This window comes from Equus asinus, chromosome 5 (genome assembly GCF_041296235.1).
Source record: "Equus asinus isolate D_3611 breed Donkey chromosome 5, EquAss-T2T_v2, whole genome shotgun sequence".
NCBI lineage: Eukaryota > Metazoa > Chordata > Mammalia > Perissodactyla > Equidae > Equus > Equus asinus.
In genome coordinates this window covers 78861260-78885266 of record NC_091794.1, presented here as the reverse complement: position 1 = coordinate 78885266, position 24007 = coordinate 78861260, and the positions used below count along the sequence as shown (strand labels likewise).

At 49.8% G+C, this 24007-nt stretch overlaps 2 protein-coding genes across 11 annotated transcripts in view; one reads left to right on the top strand and one right to left on the bottom strand.

The window, feature by feature from the left end:
* On the bottom strand, nt 1-18433 carry TMEM53 (transmembrane protein 53). Of its 2 annotated transcripts, XM_014828063.3 has the most exons (4): nt 18294-18433; nt 6077-6198; nt 5645-5805; nt 1-709 (listed from the first exon to the last, which is right to left on the bottom strand). In XM_014828063.3, the coding sequence occupies exon 4, from the start codon at nt 671-673 to the stop codon at nt 56-58; it is 618 nt and encodes a 205-aa protein (XP_014683549.1). In that variant the 5' UTR covers nt 674-709; nt 5645-5805; nt 6077-6198; nt 18294-18433; the 3' UTR covers nt 1-55. The 2 variants fall into 2 exon arrangements, with proteins under 2 accessions (XP_014683549.1, XP_014683548.1); XM_014828062.3 differs by lacking the exon at nt 5645-5805 and having other exon boundaries at nt 18294-18427.
* The window catches only part of ARMH1 (armadillo like helical domain containing 1), a 48118-nt gene continuing 42085 nt past the window's right edge, over nt 17975-24007 (top strand). For 4 of the 9 annotated variants that reach the window (XM_014828060.3, XM_014828059.3, XM_070510058.1 and 1 more), the window contains exon 1: nt 18546-18683. Coding sequence is in view for 1 of the 9 variants with exons in the window: in XM_070510061.1 (XP_070366162.1) it covers nt 23024-23031 (8 nt within the window). In the remaining 8 variants the exon portion in view is untranslated. Of the gene's footprint in view, nt 18113-18545; nt 18684-22917; nt 23162-24007 lie in introns of those variants that run through there. The other 5 variants (XM_070510061.1, XM_070510055.1, XM_070510057.1 and 2 more) reach the window with 5 other exon arrangements.

Below are 24007 nucleotides of genomic sequence, written 5' to 3'. Positions count from 1 at the left end.
GAAGTGTCAGGCATTTTATTTCTGGAGCAGAGGTGAAGTGGGTGGGGCAAGGACCTCAGCAGTGGACACAGCTGCGCATGAAATTGACACAGAGGTTGGTGTAGTAAGTAGGGTAGTCGCGGAGGTGGCTGACATGTGCTGATGACACAAAGTCCACAGAGCGCACCAGGACCTGTTGTGCCAGGCGGGCCTCCACCATGCGTTCCACGTCCCTGGCCAGGACCACTTCATCCGCCCTCGAGTAGAGGTAGAGCTCAGGCCAGCCAGAGGCTGTGTCAAGGAGCCTGTCATAGAAGTGGGTGTGGAAGAGGGCAGTGAGTGGAGCAAGCAGGACATGGAATAGGACTGCTACCAGGGCGAAGGCCACCAGGAGCAGGAGGCGCAGCACAGCAGGCCGGTGCTCCAGGATGGTTGCCAGGGCCCGCAGAGCCCCCACCAGGTTGCTATCACCAGGACCGCTGTCAAAGATGGTGCCTACCACACGCAGGTGGCAGAAGCGCCGATGGGTCTGCAGGAGCTCCAGCACATATCGGTACAGCATGGCACCGGCGTTGCTGAAGACGTGGAAGAGCAGGGGCTCCTTCTCAATCTCGTAATCAAAGAGTACCTCAAGTAGCTTCTGGGCCAAAACACGAAGCGAAGGGATGCCCAGGGACTCGGAGAAGAAGACCATGTGCCATGGGGCTGTGTATCGGATCACGATGCAGCCCTGGGGAGAGGAGAGAGGCCTGGTTGGTCCTCAGGGATGGGGTGGGGGTGATGGGTACAAGCCAAGGTCAGAGGGGTGCAGCAGCTCCAACTTCTACAGGCCCATAAGCCCAGCAGTGCTCCAGGCCCTGGGCAGCAGCTCACCACTCACAAACACAGGTACCTTCCAGAATGGAAGGTACATTCCAAGCCCACTTGTGGAATAATCGCTTCATGCTGGCCAAGCCCCCTCAGCCTGTGATGGTAGGTGAGGCCTGGAGCCCAGAGCACGCTTTGGAGACATCTGGGCTGACCAAAAAGAAGTCTCCTCACTCTGGTCCACTCCCTGTCTCCCTCCCATCCCCGACCTTGCACCCTCAGCTGCTCAACTCTGGCACACTTTAGGCCTCCCTGCTTGGCTACACCACGCTGCAGTGACTCTGCTCCTCCTCCCAAGCACAAGGAGGTACCCCCATAAGACCCAACATCCAAGACATAGCCTGCAGGCCCAGCCTTGACCACCAGAGGCCACTTGTGAGCCAGGCCCACATCATGTCAATCTGGCCACTGCCACCTTCCCACAGGGCCCTGAGAGCAGCGTGTATACTCCTTGGCCTCAGGGGCTTGGCAGCCTGTCTGGTTCCAAGGTCTGGGATCACTCCTCCCACTCGCCATGAAATTCCAAATATCGTAAACGCTGTTTCTACATTCTAAAATATGAGCTACACTCTCTCTAGGCTTTTGTACCCCTCAATGTCTGGGTCAAGTACGCCTCAAAGTGTCCAGACGGATCCCCTTTTAGGCCAGTTAGAAAAGGCAGCCAAAGCCACCCTGCCTGAGTCCTAATCCCCTCTCATGAACCTGTTCCAGAGACAAATGGCCCTTGGTCAGGGGAATCTGAGCTAGGCAGCTCTGTCCTGTCTGACCCCAATTAAGACCCCCTGTCTGGGGTCAGACAGGTTCAATTCCTGGTACCACCACTTATTAATACTAAGGACGAAGCGCAATTTACTTCATCTTTCTGAGCCTGTGTCTCCATCTATAAATTGGGATACAGCCATCCCATGGGGTTATGGTAAAAATTAAATGAAAAAAGTCTATCTTAAGTGCACAAAACAGCACTTGGGACAAAGTAACCTCTCAACTAAGTAGCAGTAATTAGTGGTGGTAGGAGCAATAACAAGGAGAAAATTCTATGGGCACAGTACTTGAATGACCAATAGCCAAACAGGGGTGGTCAGCTGAGTCAGCCCTCCCATTAGCCCCCTGACTTCGTCCCCTCCCACTGACTCCAATCTGACACCTAACCCAACGCCTCCTGGCATTGCTCTAACCAAGGCCCTGGTGTGGTCAAGCACCCCTCCTGAGACTGCAGAGGGGGGTCACTGATGCCACCTGGCCCCTTAGCTCTGGGAAATTTCACAGTGTGCTCCACTGTAACTCCTCAGTGGGATGTGAAATGTCTTTCCACCCACCCCCAACCTACACACAGCATTGCCCACAAATGCGGACACACTCCCACATCACCACCACACACACAATTCCTGGGACTAAACAAAGCTGTCCACCTCACATCCCACAGATGCAGACACCCACGGTGCCCACCACTCACTAAGGTGCACCCACTGTACCACTTCTGAGTGCACAAAAAGGCACAGCTGCCAATTCACACCCATAAGCACACATACCACTGGGTGGGTACGCACTTGCACGCAGCGCTGCCTTCAAGAGCGCTTGCACGTACGCACATGTGCACACACGCACACACACACACACACACACACACTCCTCCCCAGGAGCACTCACAAACAGAACTACCTGTTGGTACAGACATAAGCTCAGCAATTCCTGTGAACTGAGCATCTCTGAGGGCCTACACATCCCTGTGAAAGGCACACACACACAGCTTTCTTATGACCATGGAAGTGGGCCTCCTGTGGAGGTTTCCCAGGTACCTGGCATCTCTGCTGCCACCTCCCCAGTCAGATGCTACTAGAAGTCCCTGCACCAAGGACCTGGTTCTCGCTGCATGTCAGATCCCGATCTCTTCTCTCTCCCCTGAAGCCAACCTCCTCCATCTCTGCACACACTCGGTCCCAGGACAAGGGCCTGCTCCATCAGTCCTCACCTCATTCCCCTGCATTTTCAGTCTTTTCCTCTCTCCAGATCCCTGCTCAAACCTCTCTCTTAAAAACAAAAAAGAAGGAGGCCAGCCCAGTTAGGATCACGAGCTCTGCTTTGGCAGCCCAGATTTTGCCGGTTCAGATCCCAGGTGCAGACCTACGCACTGCTTATCAATCCATGCTGTGGTGGCATCCCACATATAAAGTCGAGGAAGACGGGCACAGGCATTAGCTTGGGGCCAATCTTCATCAGCAAAAAGAGGAGGATTGGCAGTAGTTAGCTCAGGGCTAATCTTCCTAAAAAAAAAAAAGGCCTCTGCTTTTATACAGTGCTCCCCTCTAAATCTATCCCACCCTCTCTTCACCTTCCTAGACAAACCTTGACACCCACCCTCCCCACCTCACCACTCCCACTGACTACAATCTGATTGACTACACTGCTTTTCCCAAGGTCACCCACATTCTCCCCAAAGGTCAAATCCCATGAGGCCTTTCAGTCCCCACCACACTTCCTTTCCAGCAGCACTTGGATCTCCCACTCCTAGAAATCATCCCTGGTGGCGTGGGCTCTTCCATAAGTCAGCATCATGAAAAAAGGGACTGCTCTAGATTTAAAAGATGCGTAAGGAACAAAATAACTAGATGCAACAGGTGATCCTGGATGGGATCCTTGTTTGGGCAAATCAGCTATAAAGGACACTTTGGGGACTATTAGAGAATCTGAATACGGACTGGAAACTAGACAAAAATTTGTTAAGACGGGAAGGTGAAGATCATGATCTGAAAAAAAGCAGGATACGAAAGGGTATATTCAACAGACCTCATTCAGGTAAAGAACAGATGCACACGGAAAAAAAGCTGAACCTAATGTGTAAATAGAGGTAATCCCTAGGTGGTAGAATATGGTATTTTTATTTTCTTTTAAATAATAAAGTATTAGGAGTTTTGGGTTGGAAATATTTTTTTCTCCACACCCATCCTGACCTCCCAGCCAGAGGGTAAAGGCACCCCCACTTCCTTTCACAGACAACCCCGACCAGCCCTGCCACCTCAACCCCTCTGCCCGCCCTGGGATCGCTTTCTCCCTCTATGCCATCACCGTCTTCCCCATGCCTTCTCCCCCAGTAACACCTTTCCTCTCTCTCTCCAGTGGCCCATTTCCCAAGGACTCTCTGTGGATTCTGTCATGCTCTCCTGGGTTTTCTTGTCCATCTTTGGCTACTCCTCCTTTCCACACAAGACCCTCTTCATCTTCCACTCCTTTAAGTTTCGGTTCCTCGGGGCTCTGTCCTAGGCCATCCTTTCTTTGCCCTCTACACACTCCCTGGGGGAATCTCATCCAGCCCAAAGCCTGGCTTTTCTTCTAGTGTTCCTTGTCTCAAAAAACACGCCCCCAGGGCCGGCCCCATGGCCAAGTGGTTAAAGTTCCATATGCTCTGCTTCGGCCCAGGGTTCGTGGGTTCAGATCCTGGGTGTGGACCTACTCCACTCATCAGCCATGCTGTGGAGACATCCCACATACAAAGTAGAGGAAGACTGGCATGGATGTTAACTCAGGGCTAATCTTCCTCAAGCAAAAAAAAAGAAAAAGAGGAAGACTGGCAATGGATGTTAGCCCAGGGCAAATCTTCCTCACAAAAACAAAGAAAATCCCCCCGAGGGCTGGCCCCCTGGCACAGTGATTAAGTTCAGCATGCTCCCCTTCAGCAGCCTGGATTTGTGGGTTTGGATCCCGGGTGCAGACCTACACCATGCTGTGGTGGTGACCTACATATAAAGTAGAGGAAAACTGGCATGGATGTTAGCTCGCGGCTCATCTTCCTCAGCAAAAAAAAAAAGGAAAAAAAAAAAACAAGAAAAAAAAAGGAACACCCTCCTCCCCACCCCCCAGGATCTGCCACAGCCAGAAACTTGTCATTACCCTGGACCTCTCTCTATCCCTATGCTCACACCCAATCTCTCATTAATCTACCATTCTACCTCCTAATAAGCTCCTTGATCCATCAACTTCCCTCCCTCAGCATCACCAGGCCCAAAGTCCCGAGCACTGCAATAAACTCGCTTCTCCGCTTCCAGTCCTGGCCCCTCCAACCCTTCCCCTACTCTGGTGAGGGACTTTCAGAAGCACAAATCTAAGATCACACCCCTGTTTAAATCCCCTGACGACCCTCCCCAGCCTCATCTCTTGACACTTGCCCTTTCTTTCATTCTCTGCTGTAGCCACACTCACCTATTCCTATTCCTCCACCTGCCTTCAAGGATTTTAGTGTAACAGAGAAGCCAGACACACAGGCCAGTGACTGGAATTCAGAAGTAGCTGGAACTACTTGCAGAGTAAGGCAATCTGTAAAAGGCAATGCCAGAAGACCAGGCTTGCTGGTTGTGGGGAGGCCTCAAGCTCAGAACTACATTTTTTCCCCAACCTTTCTCCCATTCCAGGGCCACCACACATCGCAGGCACAGTGCAGTCATGGGTCAGTGGAGGGAGGCTGAGGTAGGGGTGTGGGGCACCAGCTGGCCTTTCTCCCAGGAGACTCCCACTCCTCCTCAGTCCAGGGCTTCCAGTTGGTGGCTGGGGCTGTCTGTACTGGTATCTTCCTGCTTTGGGAGGTCTGGGCTGAGGACAGCAGGGCTGGGCCAGAGGACAAAGATATGAAAAGGGCTTCCAAAATATAAGCAGGCCCTCCTAAGGTTCTCTCTCCACTTACTACATCCAACTCTTGGTGCTGCCTGAGAAGAAGCAAGAAAACCTCAAGCCTGAATCTCTTTTCCAAGAGGCCATTCTACGCTGGGAATGTGGAGGTGCCATGGTCAACCCTAAGACAGCAACTCACCTGGTCAGAAAAGGAGAAAGTCCTGGGAGTGCAGACGATGTCCAGCACACCCCGCCCAGGCTCCTGCTGCCCAGACAGGCAGCATCCAGACAACAGAGACTTGACGTCTGGGCCAACTCCACAGCTGGGAGCACATCAGGCTGTGCTGCCCACTGTGGGGTCTGGGGAGGAAGGAGGGGAAGGCAGGTCAGGGGGCTGAAGGAGACAGACCAGGCCACAGACCTGGCAGCAAAAAGGGGGAATAATCCTGCCAAAGAGCCCAGGGTCTTCCTCACAGGCTGTTCTTGGTGCCATTCCCAGGCCTGCCCCATTGGTGGTCAACCTTCGCTGCAGCCCAGCGATGAGGGCAGCCCAGGCTCAGAGCTCCCCACAGAGCGGCCACAGGAGGCAGGGCCCCAGCATGCCGGGTGTCCACATGCCTGCAGTACTCACCCTTTCATGGTAGATGGCGCTGTACTTGGCAAGGTTCTTGTCAGCGCAGCCACCCCAGCCCAAGAGAATCACCAGAGGCTGTCGAGTCCCCGCCTCCTTCCCACCTCGGTTGGGGCTGTTCTCTGAAACACAGACACGGTGAGACTGTGAGCACGAGAGCTGGGGCGCAGGGTGGGGGTGACTGGTCAATCCAGAGCCAGCACCACTCGCTGCAGGCAGGGAACCACGGTGCCAGGCCCGGGCATCCTGCCAGCCCGTGTGCCACGGGGCTCCTTCCTCTGTCCTGCTTTAAGCGGCTTTTAGGCCTCTCAGGAGGGTCAGTGGAAAAACCCACATGAGGACACCTTTCTTTAGTGATTCAAAGACATAGCCCAGGTGAGAAAAGTGAGTGCTTTCTCCACACAACTTCACCTTCTAATCGAGGGATCAGCATACTACAAGCCGTGGGCCAAACCCAGCCCATGGTCTGGTTTTGTATGACCCACGAGCTAAAAATAAAAATGGCTTTGGGGCTGGCCCCGTGGCCGACTGGTTAAGACCACGCTGAGGCAGCGTCCCACATGCCACAACTAGAAGGACCCACAACGAAGAATATACAACTATGTACCGGGGTGGGGTGGGGGGGGGGCTTTGGGGAGAAAAAGGAAAAAAAAAGAAGAAGAATCTTTTGTGACATGAAAATTATATGAAATTTAAATTTGAGTCCACAAATAAAGTTGTATTGGAACAAAGCCACGCTCATTCATTTACTTATTGTCTATGGCTGCTTTCATGCTAAAACAGCAGAGCTAAGTAGTTGAAACAGACTGTAGGGTTTACAAAGCCTAATGTACTTACTGGCCCTTTACAGAAAAAGTTTGCCAGCCCCTGTTCTAATTCCATAAGAAGATGGAAGAAGAGGGTCTTCTCTTTTTTTTTTTTTTTTTGATGAGGAAGATTGGCCCTGAGCTAACATCTGTTACTGATCTTCCTCTTTTTGCTTGAGGAAGATTGTCACTGAGCTAACATCTGTGCCAATCTTCCTCTATTTTGTATATGGGACACCGCCACAGTGTGGCTTGAGGTGTGTAAGTCTGTGCCTGGGATCCAAACCCACGAACCCTGGGCCATTGAAGCAGAGTGTGTGAACTTCACGACCATGCCACTGGGCCAGCCCCAGAAGAGGGTTTTAAAAGGAGAAATGGATGAGACAGTGTATGTGGGGAGGTGGCGCAGACTGACTCTGAGGGCCCATACCAAACCACCCACCCTGTCCTGCCAGAGAATAATAATAGCTGACATGTATCGAGGCTTAACGCTCATAACAACGCTATGAGGAATATTATTACAGATGAGGAAACTGAGGTACAGACTGGTTAAGTCACTTGGCTCAGGTCACACAGGAAGTATAGAGCTTGGAATCTGGCCCCTGCTCCCCATCCTACCTAAGCCACTTCAGAGCTTATGCGCACTGAATTATATGCGTGATATGCGGAGGCAGAGCGAGCTGCCTCCTCACGCTCTTTCAAAGAGGCCTCCCTGCAACCTTGGCGGTCAGACCTCATCTCATGTCCCCTGCCAAGTGAGTTCCCACCCCCTCAGGGGCACTTCTGTGCGGGGACTGTCTATTGCTGTTATCTGCCCTCCTGAAAGGGCCGGGGTGTACCCTTCCAAGGATCAAGACACTTGGCTATGCTCAGCTGCCACCCTGAGATTTATGGATGCTGGTGGTGACCTGGCAACAGTAAATTTGAAGGCTAGTTAAGAGGATGGTAAATATAAATCACTAACCTTTGGACAAAAGGAAGACAACAATTTCCTGTGGAAATTAATGTGATTGAAAAGTTCAATGTTCCTGCTCTCCAGCAATGGTGACTCTGGCCTTCGGAGATTAACTGCCCGCACCCATGGGGATCCCGGGCTGGGCGGCAGCTCAGCCCGGAGCAGGAGCTGCCAGCACCTCAGTCACTTGCTGATGCCCGTCCGTCCTCCCAGGCTGCCCCGAAGCGGGCCTCGGCCTCTGATGAGGGAGACGCTCCCACAGCTCTCACTCAGGCCACTCCTAACATTCTCACCACATTTCTCAGCCTGGTGGCCCCCTGTCCTCCACCAGGGCAGCTCTCTCCCTTTCTGGGGGAGGGGCCATATCTGGGCCTCACTGGGGCTCCAGCTCAACCTTGCTGGGGATGACCACCCGTGAGGCTCAGGCTGCAGCAGCCTCATGGGTAGTGATCAACAGCTACCCTTTGGACCTGCTCCTGGATCTCTGAGATCCAGCAGCTGGATTTCTGAGGCCTCCCCCAGGGAGGCTCCCTTACCTCTGTGCAGCTGCCTGGGGATAGGCTCCCTGCCCCCAGCCCGTGGGGTCTTCTCCATGTGCCACCACCAAGACACCAGGAAAGGGCTTTGGGATGTATCTCAAATACAGAGAAGGCAGCCCTTGGCTGCCCAAAGTTAAGGCCAGCCCCAGCCAGCAGTGACGGCGCACCCCGAGTCAGGGAAAGTTCCACCAGCTTCTGCTGGGCCTCTGACCTGCCCTCCTCCCACAGCTGGGATTTTTAACTCCCTTTTGCTCCACCTCAGGTTTTACTGGCACCCTTGGGTTCACCAACTCACGAAGGAATCCTCAGATGTGCATCTCCATGAAGAAACTCTCGGAACACACTGCCAAGTCCCAGAGCCCAAGCTTTACATAATGTTTCTAAAGGAGGGAAGTGGTCCCCCGGCTCCAGCCAGCCACTCAAGGCGACCCCCTAAGCCACAGGTGCTCTTCCTACCCGTGGGCATCCCCCACTCCCCTGACACATTCCTCCCAGTGCCCATTCCTAACTCAGCCTGTGTCATGACCTCCTCCCAGTGGAGCCACGCTGCCACTTCTGATTCTATACATGAAGTAGGACAATCCAAAAAAGACCAAAGTGCTCTGGGAACACGGCTCAGAGCACGATGGTGACCAGAAAAGGCCTCCCAAAGGAAGACACATTTGCTGCACAGGCCTTGAAGGACCAGTAGGAGCATGCCAGGCAGAGAGAGGGCATGAGCAGAGGCAGGGGGTTATGGAGATGATATAGTTGGTCTGGGGCACAGAAGGCAGTCGTGGGGGCCTGGGTGAGGGATCAGCAGTGGTCAGGAGAGCTGCCAAGAGCAGCACCGGGCCCGATCCTGCAGGGCCTTCATGCCACGCTTAGGAGTCGGGATTTTATTCCATAGAAGTGGAGAGAGAATGAAGATTCTGGAACTGGGGGAGTCGCATGATCCAATCTGTATTGATTAGTGACTTTCACCACTGTTTAACATCCATCTCTCCCCTTAGCCAGCAGGCTCTGTGAAGGCAGGAACTGGGTCTGTCACATTTATTGCCACGTCCCAGCGCCCAGCACTGTAGCTGGCCCGTTCAGGCACTCAGTAGACACGTGTTGAATGAATGAACACGTGGCTGCAAAGTGAAGGATGGATCCAAGGAGAAAGAGCTGGCATTCTTCTTGTTACCCCCTGCCCTCTCCAGAGTAATAAAAGTAATTGCTATGGCTATTGTTATTTATTGCCACATCCGGATCATGAGTCCTCTACCCTCTTGTAAAAGCCCCTGCTCCTTTTATGCTCATTCCACTGGCCATATCGCCCTCTCCCCTCCCGCTGCTGACAGCCCCCACAAGGGAGGCTGCTGCCCCTCAGGCACTGGCTCAGTCTCCCACTTAGACTCCAGTATTTACACGACCCTGCGCAGGCAATCAGATCCACTGCGTTCCTAAACCATCACAGACCTCTCTGAATTCCTCATCTCTTTCCAGCTCCTACCCTCCCCCTCTTTCCCATCACGAAGAAAAACAATAGTGTCAGGCACTATTCTAAGCGCCTTACCTATGACTCATTTAGTCTTCACAGCATTCCTATGAACAAGGTACTGTTATTATTGTCATTTTACAGATGAAACTAAGCCACAGAGATAGTAAACAACTTGCTCAAGGTTACACAACTAATAAGTAGCAGAGCTGGAATCCAAACCCAAGTGGTCTAGAGACCAGCTTATAACCACTATCCCAGCCGGCTCCCGGGGGAACAACACCCAAGCCCTCAGTCTTAACCAGCTCTCTATCACCTCGGCTCCAAATCTATACGCACAGCTGCCTCTGTCCATCAACAGAGGCAGCCCTGACCTCCTCCCCCTGCTCCTCCTCAGGGAGTGGCCACCCAGCCAGAACCTCAATATACGCTCCCTCATTTGGTCCTGCAACAATCCTAAAAGTTAGCTGCTGTTGTTAGCTATTGCCCCCATTTCACAGATGAGAAAACTAAAACACAGAGAGGGTAAGTCCCTTTCCCCAAGAACACGCAGCCCCAAAGCAGCAGAGCCAGTGTCCATCTCTGGACCACCAGGCCACGCTCCCTCTACCTCCAGGACCTCACACACACTCCTCACTCCTGGGCCCAGGATGCTGATGCTGCATGTTTATGCTCTGCCAGTGCCCACTCCACCTGCTGAGTCAGCTCACTGTCACGTCCAGGAAGCCCCCCTTGATGCCCTCCCCAACCTCTTCTCACTCCCCCACCCTAAATCACTGGACGGGGTTAGATGCCCCTCCTCTGTACTGTCACAGCACATGCCACCAGGTTTATCACACTGCACTGACAGTGTCCATTAAGAACGGGTAGGTCGCTACTGCAACATGGAAGGCAAGAGATGGCAAAGGCCTGAACCAGCGCAGTGGGAGACAGGGAGGAAGGGAGAGGGAAATGACAGGGAGAAGAGAGTCACAACAACTTTGGGACATGTATCAAAAGCCTCAAAAACATGCAATCTTTGGGGCTGGCCCCGTGGCCGAGTGGTTAAGTTCGCGCGCTCCGCTGCAGGCGGCCCAGTGTTTCGTTGGTTCGAATCCTGGGCGCGGACATGGCACTGCTCATCAAACCACGCTGAGGCAGCATCCCACATGCCACAACTAGAAGGACCCACAACGAAGAATATACAACTATGTACTGGGGGGCTTTGGGGAGAAAAAGGAAAAAAAAATCTTTAAAAAAAAAAAAAAACATGCAATCTTTGACGTAGTAATTCCACTTCTATGATAGAAAAGTGTTCAATCATATGGAAATATTCAGTAATACATTAAGCAGATCATAGACATGGATGTAAGAGATGAAACTATGAAACTCTTAAAGGAAAACATAGGAATAAATCTTTGTGACCTTCGATTAGGCAACAGTTTCTTAGACATGACCAAAATTCAAGGAATAAAAGAAAAAAATAGATAAATTAGTATTTCACCGAAATTAAAAACTTTTGTACTTCAAAGGACACCATCAAAAAAGTAAAAAAAAAACAACCCACAGAATGGGAGAAAATATTTGTAAATCATATATCTGATAAGGGGCTTGTATCCAGAATAGATTAAAAAAACTCTTACGATTCAACAACACAACGACAAATAACCCAATTTTTAAATGGGTGAAGGATTTGAACAGATATTTCTCCAAAGAAGATACACCAGTGGCTAATAAGCACATGAAAAGGTGTTCACCATCACAGTCATCAGGAAAATAAAAATCAAAACCACAATGAGATCCCACATTATACCCGCTATGATGGCTGCAATCAAAAAAGTCAGATAATAACACGTGTTGATGAGGATGTGGAGAAATCAGAACCCTTATACACTGCTGGTGAGATTGTAAAAAGGTGCAGCCACTTTGGGAAACAGTTTGACAGTTCCTCAAAAAATTAAACATGGAGTTACCATATGACCCAGCACTTCCAGTCCTAGGTATGGACTCAAGAGAAGTGAAAATATATGTCCACACAAAAACCTGTACACAAATGTTCAGAGCAGCATTGTTCATAACAGCCAAAAACCAGAAACAATGCTAATGCCTATCATGTGCAAATGGATAAATGCAATGTGGTAAATCCATACAATGAAATACCGTTTGGTCATAAGAAGGAATGAAGTACTGACACATGCTACAACATGGACAAGCCTTGAAAACATATGCTAAGTGAAAGAAGCCAGCCACAAAAGACCAAATATTGCATGATTCCATTTATCGGAAATGTCCAGAACAGGCAAATCCATAGGACAGAAAGTCAAGGAGGGGCTGCCAGGAGTAGAGGGAGGCGGGAATGAGGAGTTACTAATAATGGGTTCAGGGTTTTCTTTTTGAGGTGATGAAAATGTTCTGGAATTAGATAGCAGTGATGGTGGCATAATTCTGTGAATATATTAAAAACCACTAAATTGTACGTTTTAAAGGTGAATTTTATAGTATGTGAATTATATCAATAATGTCATTATTTAAAAAATTAATACTACTTTAGGTGAAAAGCATTATGTACAACAGAATACATATATATTTCTATGTGCATATGTATGTGTACATATATACACACATATACATATTTATGCACAGAAAAAATACATCAAATATTAATAGCAATTAATTCTGGGATTAGAGGCAATTGCTTTTTCGTGCTTTATCCATTTCTTAAAATCAATATGTATCACTTTTTGCAATGAGAGTTAAAATGTTATTTTAAAAAAAGGGGAGAAGGGGCCAGCCCCATGGCTGAGTGGTTAAGTTCACGCGCTCCGCTTCGGCAGCCCAGGGTTTTGCCGGTTTGGATCCTGGGCCCGGCCATGGCACTGCTCATCAGGCCATGCTGAGGCGGCGTCCCACATGCCGCAACTAGAAGGACCCAAAACTAAAATACACAACTATGTACCAGCGGGCTTTGGGGAGAGAAGGGAAAAACAAAATCTTTAAAAAAAAAAAAAAGGGGGGGGAGAGTCAAAAAGCAGAGTCAAAAGCCGTCGAGAAGTCAAAGAGGTCATGGACGCCCAGAAGCCCCATGGAAGTATTCTTTTCAACCCTGGCACTTCTTGAGTACCCTACAAAAGAATTTACTCTCCCAGGGTCCCTATCCTCTAGAATTTCTCAACAAAACAACACTGACCAATAATATAAGAATTACAGATACCATATATTGTACAACAGTTCAAGTCATAAAACTAAAGCGTAAATTCAATTGTGTATATCCCAGGGGCCTATAGAAAAGACAAAGGAAAGGGCTGACAAGGCATAAGGGTCCATGCCACAATAGGTGCTTTTCATCTGTAAGTCAGAATCAAAACACAAAGAACCGGGGTCGGCCTGGTGGCGTAGTGGTTAAGTTCGCACGTTCTGCTTCGGTGGCCTGGGGTTAGCAGGTTCAGATCCCAGGCACAGACCTACACATTGCTCTTCAAGCCACACTGTGGAGGCATCCCAAATACATATTAAATAGAGGAAGACTGGCACAGATGTTAGCTCAGCAACAATATTCCTCAAGCAAAAAGAGGAAGACTGGCAACAGATGTTAGTTAGCTCAGGGCCAACCTTCCTCACCAAAAAAAACAAAAACAAAAACACAAAGAACCTGTTTTCTTTTTAAAATGCAAAGAATAAAAGGATCTTCAATTTCCTCAACTCCCCAGAAATATTTTCTAGAGTCTCATAGTTCCTATATTTAAACTAAATTACTTTATCTTAAACTTACTTTTATTTTTTCACTTTTTGAAATAACAGCCTAGGAGAGAGGCATAGTATCTAAGAGGACATACTGTACAAAACCATTATCAGGGTTCAAATCTCTGCCTCTGCCACTAATACCTCTGACACAGACCTTGAGCAAGTTCTCTAAGCTTCGATTTCCTTATCTGTGAAACTGGCAAAATACTACAACGGATTAAATAAGATAATGACTCTAGAGAGCTTAGCATGGTCCCCTCACAAAGAACGAGTTCAATAAATCCAAGTTATTATTGTTACTTCACGAGGAAGGCATGCTCACTGTAGAAAAAACAGAAAATGAATATCTAATAAAATTGGAATCACACTGTTTTGTAATCTGCTTTCTTCCATTCAGCAATATATTGTGAACATCTCTCCCTGTCAGTTTATATATTTCCACACCATTCTTTTTAGTGCCTGCAGAGTGGCCATAGAATATTTCATAATTTATGGTGACCAATTTCCCATCATTGGACATGATGTTGTTTCCAATTTTTTGCTGTCATAAAAATACTTTAATGGACACTTCTTTCTTTGTGCATGTCCTTAATTGTTTTCTAGAAATGGGATTGTATTCAGGCAGCACTTCCTAATGGCAACTGCGATCTGCATGCACAAGTTTAGGAGTGAAGCTCCCAAGCTGAAATCTGGGGGTATCCTGGGGCAACGTCCCCTAGCTTCTGTTCCTCCTCAGTAAAACGGGAGAACGGTGCTCCCTGCTTCACGAGGTGGTCATGAGAATTAAAAATATCATGAGAGGAGCTCCTGGCAGGCCTGGCATGTGGGCAGGGCGTGGTCAACAGTGTAAGTGCAACAGAGACCTCAGAGAAAGGAGGCCTGCGAAGGGTCCACCAGGTCTGTATCTCGAATGCAGGGCCCAGCACAGCGCCTGGTATAAAGTAGACAAATCAGGAGGGGTGTTTTATTAACACACCAAAGAAAAGAGATCACGATTCAAAAATAAACAAAATTCCTGTTTAAAAACAAAAAAAAAGCACCTTCAGGGTCTCCAGAGACAAGAAGAGGATCTAGTCCCAACTCACCCTTCACCCGGCCTTTGAGGCCTCTCCCGTGTGACAGCTCCTGAGAGCACAGCCTCCAGCCTGGGCCCTGCTCCCTCAGGCCACTCTCAGTTCCCCCCAGGGCCCTTACTTCTGCCCTCTCTGCTGCTCACCGTCTCCCTGACAGCCCCCCCAAAGCTCCAGGTCCAGCTTGGGCCACTCTTCTCCAGGAAGCCACCCCAACCACTGCGGCCCACCACAGTGGTCCAGGCCACTCCAGACTGCTTCACTGGTGGCAGTGAAAGCTTCCTGAGGGTTAAGACGATGTCTACATTTCTTTGACCCAGGCCAGTGCTTAGCAGATGAGCAGGCTCACAATAAATCCAGGGTCCACAATAAATCTGTCACTTTCCCTCTCTGTGACCCCTGGAAGGCCTTCTTTGCACTCTAAGAGCGAGTCATTTGTCCCAGCCCCATTAATTCTGTGAATCAATTATTCCTAAAACTGTTTACTGAACATGAGAGCAACATGGTGCCTTTAAGAAGGCCTGGCAGTCAGCCAGCGAGCCAGGGAGGGGCCGTGGGGCAGGACCTGGCTGACCATTCTCTGGGAGGAGGGGCAGTGCAGCCGGAGCAGCTCTGGCTGGGGCCCACAGTGCTGCCAAGAGCTTCCGTTCAGCTCACTTGGCACCTCATCCTTGCCAGGCCCCAGCAACAGTGAGCATGACTGTCAAAGGCACTGCAACAATAGGGATCCCTGCTGGGGGAGCCCCGAGAACAGAACCTTGCCCAGGGAAATGAGATGAGAGCCGTCTAAGAAGAGAAGGCGGGTAGGGGGAGATGCCAGGTCAAGACATGGGCAGCCAGACACTGGCTGGCGGGAAGCTCAGCAGAAGGCTCCCGGGCTGCCCGGCCTGGGCTCTGAACGACCCCAGATCTGCAGCTGCCTTCCAGCTAACTGACGTGCCAGCAGCAGCTGCTCGCCTCTCCGTCAACTCATAGCAGTGCTGAGCTTTGAGGTTTTGATGTTCAAATATGGGGGAAAGCAATTCCAGAAACCAAATATGACAGTCCTACACACTTCTCTACCATTAAACAGTAAATGCAAAAGAGAGACAATTTCCGGGGCTCCCAAAGACTGCCACTCCGTGAAGCCAAGTCAGCCCGAAGGGGAGCTCTCTGCAGATGGGAAGCAAATGGATTCAGGGGATCGCAGTGCTGTTCCCTCCGTCTGAAGGGATCCTACAGCCTCCAGTCCAGCTCTGGGATATGCACTTTGAGAGGGAAAGGCATGATGAGCTAAAGTCAGTCCAGAGGAGCAATCAGAAAGAGGAGGTTATCAGAACCACACCAGAAGAGAGATGGCTGAAGGCCCTGGAGGTCTTTCTCTTGGAGAAGGGAAATTTGAGGAAGGCACGAAGCTGTCCACTAGAAGAGAGAGGAAGCGAGATTACCTTGCTCTGTGTTGTACCCACCATGACCCTCTAGCCCTGCAGTTACCACATCATCGTGAAACTACCTGCTTATAAACCCTCGCCTCTCCCCAAAACCACAGCTCCCTGCAGACAGCCTGTGTGTGAGTCACTTCTGAGGCACCAGCAACTAAGCCATGGCCAGGACATGGCAAACACTGAACTGAAAGCAGAAATGACAGGAAGGCCTATTGTGGCTGAAGAAAGGGAAGTGCTTTCTAACAATCCCAGTTGCCTCCCACAGGCCAGGATGTTTGGGAGGAAGCAGCCTGTCAGGGAAGGGTCTGGGAGCAACAGAATGCCCTCATGCTAGTAGAAGGATGCAAGACAAAATGGCCCTCTGAGATTTCTTCTAATTCTAGGACCCAGCCTCCTGAAGCAGGGAGGGAAGCCACAAGGGGAGGAAATACACCAGCGGAGCACCTGCTCCCCGCCAGGCACAAACATCCAGTCACTGTCTTGTTAACCCTCCCAATCCCGTGAGGTGGGCACTCCTGTTATTCCCATTTTACACTGGAGGAATCTGAGGCTCAGGGAGGTTCAGTAACATGGCAAAGCCACGGAGCCAGGAGGAGGTAGAGGTGAAATGCAAACCAAGACCACTAGGGCTGCCCACCCGGCTGAGCAAGAACTTCTGCCCTCCTGGCCAGGCAGAAGGCACTCTAGCCCCTTGCAGCTGAAGGCTCACCAACGGCAATAATATCAACTGGCTTCCTCGCCTGCAACTGCCAAAACTTTTCAAAAGCACTTTTATATCTATAAGCCCAAGAGCCCTAAGCCACCACTCTAGGGAAATACAGCTGGCCCAGAGCCATCTGTTCTGTGGGAGCCTAGAGACTGCGCTCCCCTCCAAGACCCCAACCTAGGACCACAGGATGCTATGGGAGGAATCTGGGAAGGCTCTCCTGAAGAGGCAACATCTAACGACGTTAAATGATGAGCGGGACAAGCAAGGGGGCCGTGTGGGGCAGCAGATAGGAAAGGGCATTCCAGACAGAGGAAATAGCAGGAGCAAAGGCAGAGAAGTAAGAAGAGTGTGGAAAACCACAAGCAGTTTGGGGTTGCCAGGACATAAAATTCAAATTGAACGGAGGAAGGACACAGTGACCAAAGAGATAAGAGGGGCCACTAAATTATGAAGGACTTTGTATGCTAAAGAATCTGAACTTGATTTATCCTGAGGACAATAAGGAGCCACTGAAGGGTTTTACAGAGCAGTAATAAGATCAAACCCGTGCATTAGGAAGATCACTGTGGTGGCAACAGAAGAGGCTGAGCTGCTGGCAGGGAGAGACTGGAGGTGAGAAGGTGACGTCCACAGTAACGCAGGCGAGACAGGCCGCTCAGGCTGAGGGATACTTCAAGCCTCCTCTAGTATAATTTCCAATTGGGGTCAAACTTGTCATTCTCTGAGCCCCCAATCCTACTCATACTGCCAAGGACCCAGACCTGCTCTACAAGCTAATAATTTTGTGGAGCCTCCCACACACCTTTCTTTAATGATATGACTGTAGGGAGGAAAATAATGCTAATCACTAAACTCATTCCATGCCAGGCATTATGCTGGATCCTTTACACAAATAATCTCAGTTGTGCAACCAACAACCCGGTGAGGGAGGTCACCCTTGCTTTGCAAATGAGGAAACTGAAGTTCAGAGCGGGTAGCTTACCAAAGGTCATCCAGCTACCAAAGGGAGGGGTCAGGATTTGAACCGACTTCTACCTGATGGCAGAGATTGCTCTGTTAACTACTGCCAAGGAGAGCGGAGAGGAGGGAGGGGTAAGGGTTCTGAGTCCCAAGCTTCTGCAAGGACCGTCGGGAAAATAGTGCCTGGAAAATAATGGGTGGGACCCCTAGCCACAAGCGCCGAAGAGACACTGGAAGTGGGAAGCCCGATCCCAAACAAAGGAATCAGGAGGGCCCCTGCCCTCAGCAACCTTAAGAAATGAGGACAAGGGCCTGAGAACTCCAACTGAAAAGACAGAAAAAAGGGCCCCCACAGACCAGAGGAAGCAAAGAAGGGGCGGGGCTCGGACAGGTAAGGGGCCCCGGGGGCGGGGCTTGCGAGGGGGCGGGACTCGCAGGCCCGGCGATGTCTGAGACCTGAGGGATCCTGGGAGAGGGCGGGGCCGCGCGAGGGGCGGGGCCACAGCTGCGCTGGCGACCCAGAGACGCGTTAGGTCACCTCCCCACGACTGGACCCAGCCCGCGTTCCATACCCTGGCTCCGGCAGGGCTGATCCGGGATCTCGATGGTGTAGTCCAGCTCAGCCGAGGCCATGGTGAAGGCGCCGGCCCTGAGCACGAGCCTCCCGCCGGAACTCCCGCTCGCGCGCCCGCGCCTCACCCGGGCTACTCCTCGTTGCCGCCCAATCACCGCCCACCTCCCCCACGCTGCCCAATCCCTGGGCCGCGCTCTGTGACCTTCCACCCTAACAACCACCGAGTCTCTCTCTGAGCCTCTCTCGACACCCCACTAGCTCGGCCCTAGCAACCATGCCCCGCCCCGCTCTATCTCTGGCCAGCAGCCATTGGCTGACTCTCTTGATCTGGATCGGGTATTGGGCAGCCGGAATGCCAGTCAGGAAGAGTCCCCACCCTCCCGTGTAGGTAAGAGGGTCTGCGGGAGAGTTGCAATACTCAGGGGATGGGGAGGGTCTCCCTCCTCAGCCGTGTCTTCTCCAACGGGGTGGACGGGAGAACCTTTGACTTAAATCATCTAGCTTCTTTTGCCGTCCTCTACTAGCCACAGCTCTGAGGGCTGGAGGTAGAAAACCGTACAAAACGGCCAACGGGGCGCGTGCCGGCCCATCCTCCACCCAGGGGGTGGAGACATATTCTGGCTGGTGGGGTGAGGGGGGGGTGTTGTCTTCAGGAGAGGGCTTTAGAGAATGCCCTGTTCGTGGGGGACACAAATGGGCTAGAGAGTAGTTTTCTTGCATTTATCCATGCATTTAACAAATATTCACCGAACACCTATTACGGGAGTGGGCTCTAGTGAGAATTAAGCTTTTGGTCCTGACTTGCGTGAGTCTTAAAAGGAGAGAGAGAGAGAAACCAAGCATGAACTAACTCTAATTCTGTACGAGAGAAATACTACAGAAGAGTAGGCCCTAAGGACTTTAGGAGCTCAGAAAGTGTTGAAGGGGCATTTATGACAGTGGGAATGGTTCTTGAGCTGGGCCTTGAAAGACTTTTGGAGATATGGAGGGAAAAGGACTCCTTGCAGCAGCTCAAAGAGGGGAAACTGAGGGGTGAGTGCCAGAAATTCTGAGCATCTTCTGCCCGGAGGAGATACTAATGTGAGAGTGCCTTGAAGAACAGTTAGGTCCAGATCCTAGAGGGTCTTTTGATGCCAAGCTCAGCTTTGCACTTATAGGTAGATCTTACTCATGGTAAAAATTTTCCAATGCACTTTATACCATTGAGCATAAGAGCTTAGACTTTATCCTGAGGATGGTAGGGAGTCATTGCAGGGCTTTAAGCAAAGGAGTAACAATCAGGTTTGTGTTTTAGAAAGATCAATGAAAAGAATGCATTGGGGATTGGGAGAAGGAGGGAGACCAGTTAGGAAGTTGTTTTGGTCGTGGGGAAGGATCATGATGGCCTGAAGCATGATGAGGTGGCAGGAATGAAGAGGAGGGGATGGATTCCTTAGACGCTTATGAGCTAAAAGAACTGGACCTGGTGCCTGGTGGGGCAAGTAGGAGAAATGAAAGATGGCTTCTAAATTCCAGGCTTGGGCAAAGAGAAAGGAGAGGAAGCAGGGTTTTTAGGAGAGGGTAAGCTCTACGCCTGGTGAATTTGAAGTGCTAATGGGACATCCAATTGGAGGTGTCCAGGAGGCAGTTGAATATGCCTGACTGGCGTTTGCAAGATAAGTCTAGAGTGGAAATAGAAATGTGATAGTCTTTAGTGCCTTATAGATGGCAGCCACACCAGTGGACCGAGTTGTTGGGCTTGCCCAGAGAGCATGTGTAGAGCAAGAAGAGAAGAGGCCCTAGGGTAGAGTCCTGAGAAGCGCTCAAGTCTGAGGGTGTGGCAAAGGAGATTGAACCTGCCAAGGCAATTGAGATGAAGTGTCCAGAATGGTAAGATAATCAGTAGCAGAATGTGGTGTTTCAGAAGCCAAGGGAAGAAAGTGCTGAAGACAGTCATTTACTGATGACTAATGGAGTCAAATAAAGTCTGAAAAAATCCACAGGATTTGGAAACAAGGAAGTTGTTGGTGACCTTTGCAAATGCAGTTTCAGTGGCGAGTTGGGAGTAGAGATCAAATTGCGGTGAGCTGAGAAGTGGATGGGAAGATGAGGAAGTGAAGACTGAACATACCATACACATTCAGAAAGTTTGGCTCTTGGGGCCAGCCCAGTGGCGCAGCAGTTAAGTTCACCCATTCTGCTTCTGGGGCCTAGGGTTCGCCGGTTCGGGTCCTGGGTGCAGACCTATGCACCCACTTGTCAAGCCATGCTGTGGCAGGCACCCCACATATAAAGCAGAGGGAGATGGGCATGGATGTTAGCTCAGGGCCAATCTTCCTCAGCAAAAAGAAGAGGGTTGGCGGCAGATCTTAGCTCAGGGCTAATCTTCCTCAAAAAAAAAAAAAAGTGTGGCTCCTTAGGAGAAAAAAGAGAAGGCAATAGCTGAAAGGCAACACAGGTTTTTATTCAGATGGGAGAAGTGCTGTTGGCATGGATCCAGCAAAAGGAAAAAGATAAAATTATAGAGACAAAGAGATAACTGAGAGAGTGGCACTCCCAGAAAAAGAATAAGGTAGGGGATCCAAAGCACCTGATGGAGAAATTCTCTTAGAAAGGTGGAGGGACATTTGCATTGTGACGAAAAGGAAGCATATGAGATTAGTGCGTTAGTAGGTTTGGTGGCAGGAAGTTGACGGAATTCTTGTTTGATGGTTTCTATTTTCTCTGTGAAATAGGGACATGATACCAGCCAGTGAGAGTGGGATTGGAGAAGGTGTGCAAGGTTTGAGGAGAGCAGAGCATGATTGAAATAGCCACAGTGGAGAATGGGAGCAAGATGTCTGAGGCAGCCTACAGATTTCTGGGTAGCTATGAAGCCTGTTGAGGTTGGGGCCACAATAATTTGTAGCAGCAGCAGTCTGCATGGTTGTATATGTACTTTGCCCCCAACAATATTCAGCCATATAGTGGTAGATGCAGAGAGGTTCATTGAATTGATTCAGGTTTGGGTTATATCAGGTGGATGAAATGGAAGGACAAAGGACAAGGAAGTTGAGGATCCTGGCAAAAGGTTGAGATTGTGGACCTTAGAACCTAAACTGCATAGGAGAGTGTAAAAGTGTTACAGACTGGGGGTCCCAATAAAGTCAGAGGACCCATCTCTTAGAAATAGTTGAATGAGAGACTTGTGATCAGAAAGTGGGGTAATGAAGTTTGAGTAATTCCAGGTCATGACAAGGTCCAGGGCATAGCCATGGGAGTGGGTAGCTGAAGTAGAGTACAGAAGACAGTCAAGATGTTGACATGGCCGTTGAAATCCCCTTGGGTGATTGTAGAACTTGAGGGAAAAGGAAAGAGGATGCTTATGTACTAGCAACCAAAGTCCTTGATGAATAAAGTAGATTTTGGAATCTGTAGATGACGGCATGAGGAGAGGTAAAGGTTAATACAGCTGAATGGCATGACCTTTAAAGTAGATTTTTTTTTTTACAAAAAGAAGGTAGAATGAGGAACTGGGTTGGGCTTTGGTGAGAAGAAGCTAGCCCCCCCGCAACCCTGAGCTCCTTGGGGTGTACGAGTACAAGAGCCTTCACCAGGGAGGGCTATGCAGAAGTGATGCCCCAGGGCAGAGCCAGCTTTGGGGCAGGCTGGAAGTCAGCAGAGCAACTGTGGAGAAGCTAAGGGTGGAGGAGACTTTGCTGATCAGGAACAAAGTCTTTGAGGGCAGAGTAAGAAGCTTGGGAAGGGAGGAAGGGTAGGAAATCAGGTCAAGGAAGATGAAACATAGAGCAATGAAGGGGTGAGGAAAATGTCGGTAGAGAGATTATGGTTAACCTAGAGAGTTATGTTTTGTGGTGAGAGCATGAGGGCAGGTCTGTGGAGGGGAGCTGGGGGCAGAAGTGAGTCTGGGGAGATGAAAAGTGGGGTCTGTGGGTAAAGAATGAGGGTAGGTCTGGGGAAAGGATGAAGGCAGAGGATTTTGCAGCAAGGAGATGGGAGAAAGGTGGTCTGTGGGGAGAGGATGAAGGGAAAGGCGACAGCAGGGAAAAGACGGGGCAGGTGGAGTCTGTAGGGAGGAGATGGGTGGCAGGAGGGGTCTGTGAAGAGGGTATGAATTGGGAGCAGAAGGAAGGGAGTCCATGAGAAGGAAGTGACAAATTGTAGTGCCTGTACCCTGAGGTGGAAGCAAAGGTGGGGGTACCCTCTTGGCTGGGCCTAAAGTTTGGAAGAATGTTTCTTTCTCTCTCTGTCTCTCTACTCCCTCTCTCCTTCCCTCCTTCTCTCTCTTTCTGAATGGGGAGCTGAGAGTGAAGGGTCGGATGGGAGCCCAAGGAGAAGGGCTCTGTCCATTTTGCAGGTAGAACCTGCAGGAACAGGAGACAGTGACTGCCTTGTTGTCTCTGAGGCCATCTGGGGACAGTAAGCCAGGCTGGCAGCCCATGCCCTGGAGGCTTCTTGCTTTTAGAAATGTGTCTTTTGATTTAGGGAAGAAGAAAAAATGCCCTCTGAGAGATTTTATTTAGAAACAAGACCTAGTGACCTTTTGATTTTTAATACTTCTTCTCGCTTGTTGCTAAGGACCTTTGGCTTAGTACAAGAGCTGGGGTTTTTGAGATTTTGTGATTTCGTTTCCCTGCATGAAGAAGAACCATTTGGCTGCTACAGAAATGATTTATGGATGAGTCCAGATTTATTAATCACCTCTGAAGATGGAGAAGAAATTAAAAACAAAGAGTCCACTCTGGGCTGATGACAAAGTAGGTTTGTCGTCCTTGCAGAAGACCTTGCCAAGGTTAGAAGGCCACAAACAAACCAATTTGGACCAAGGTTCCTAATCCGGATTTTAATTTCATGTGCTTTGATTTTTCAGGCCATTTTCTCTCCAAGGTAAAGTAATGACTATTTTAATTGGCTGCCACTTACAGAGAGATTCCAATAAGCATGATGGCATACGTATATTTTTCTCTGGCATTCCATGTGTGCTCCAGTTCTTATGATCAAGCTGGTGAAGCTGACTTTTACTGCATGCCATGATCAGTTGACTATAAATTAAATGCTCTTTTCCAAAAGCCATTTTCCATTAGTGCTAATTTGTTTGCTTCTCATTTCCACTGATCATTAGAGTCTCTGGTTGTGAGCACCAAATTGGAAATAATTTCTTTGACATTTCAAAAAATTTTCTCCTCTTCTTGAATGCCATTTGGCTGCAGCTAAAGAACATTATGGTTTGCAGAAGAACAGTTCACTCCAATTACAATTTAACTGACCGTTCATGGCACTGAATCCCTGTCCTTAGTGTCCAAAGATGACACCACTGCTGACATTGCTATTTTGTGTCATAGCTGTAAAATGCCTCATAGACTGTGCACTGGCCTTCTTGGATAGAGATTCTGCCACTCTGCACATGGCAGCTTTGGGAAGTTGGTAGTTTTATGGACCTACATATCATGGACATTCAGAGATAACCATCTAAACAGGAGCTGGCTGATTTCTTCACTCATTCACCCAGCAAGCATTTATTAAACATCTATTTTGTGCCAGGCATTATGCCAGGCCCTGGGGACACAGAGATAGGAAAGACCAACCCCTGCCCTTGAGAGTCTCACACTCTAGTGGGAGGGATGGTCAAGTTTTACAGCATAGTAGGGGAACAAGTGGCACAGGTGGGACCACAGAACCAAGAGCCCCTAGCTGTATTAGGGAAATAGCCAAAGGGCAAAAAGGAAGCTAGCC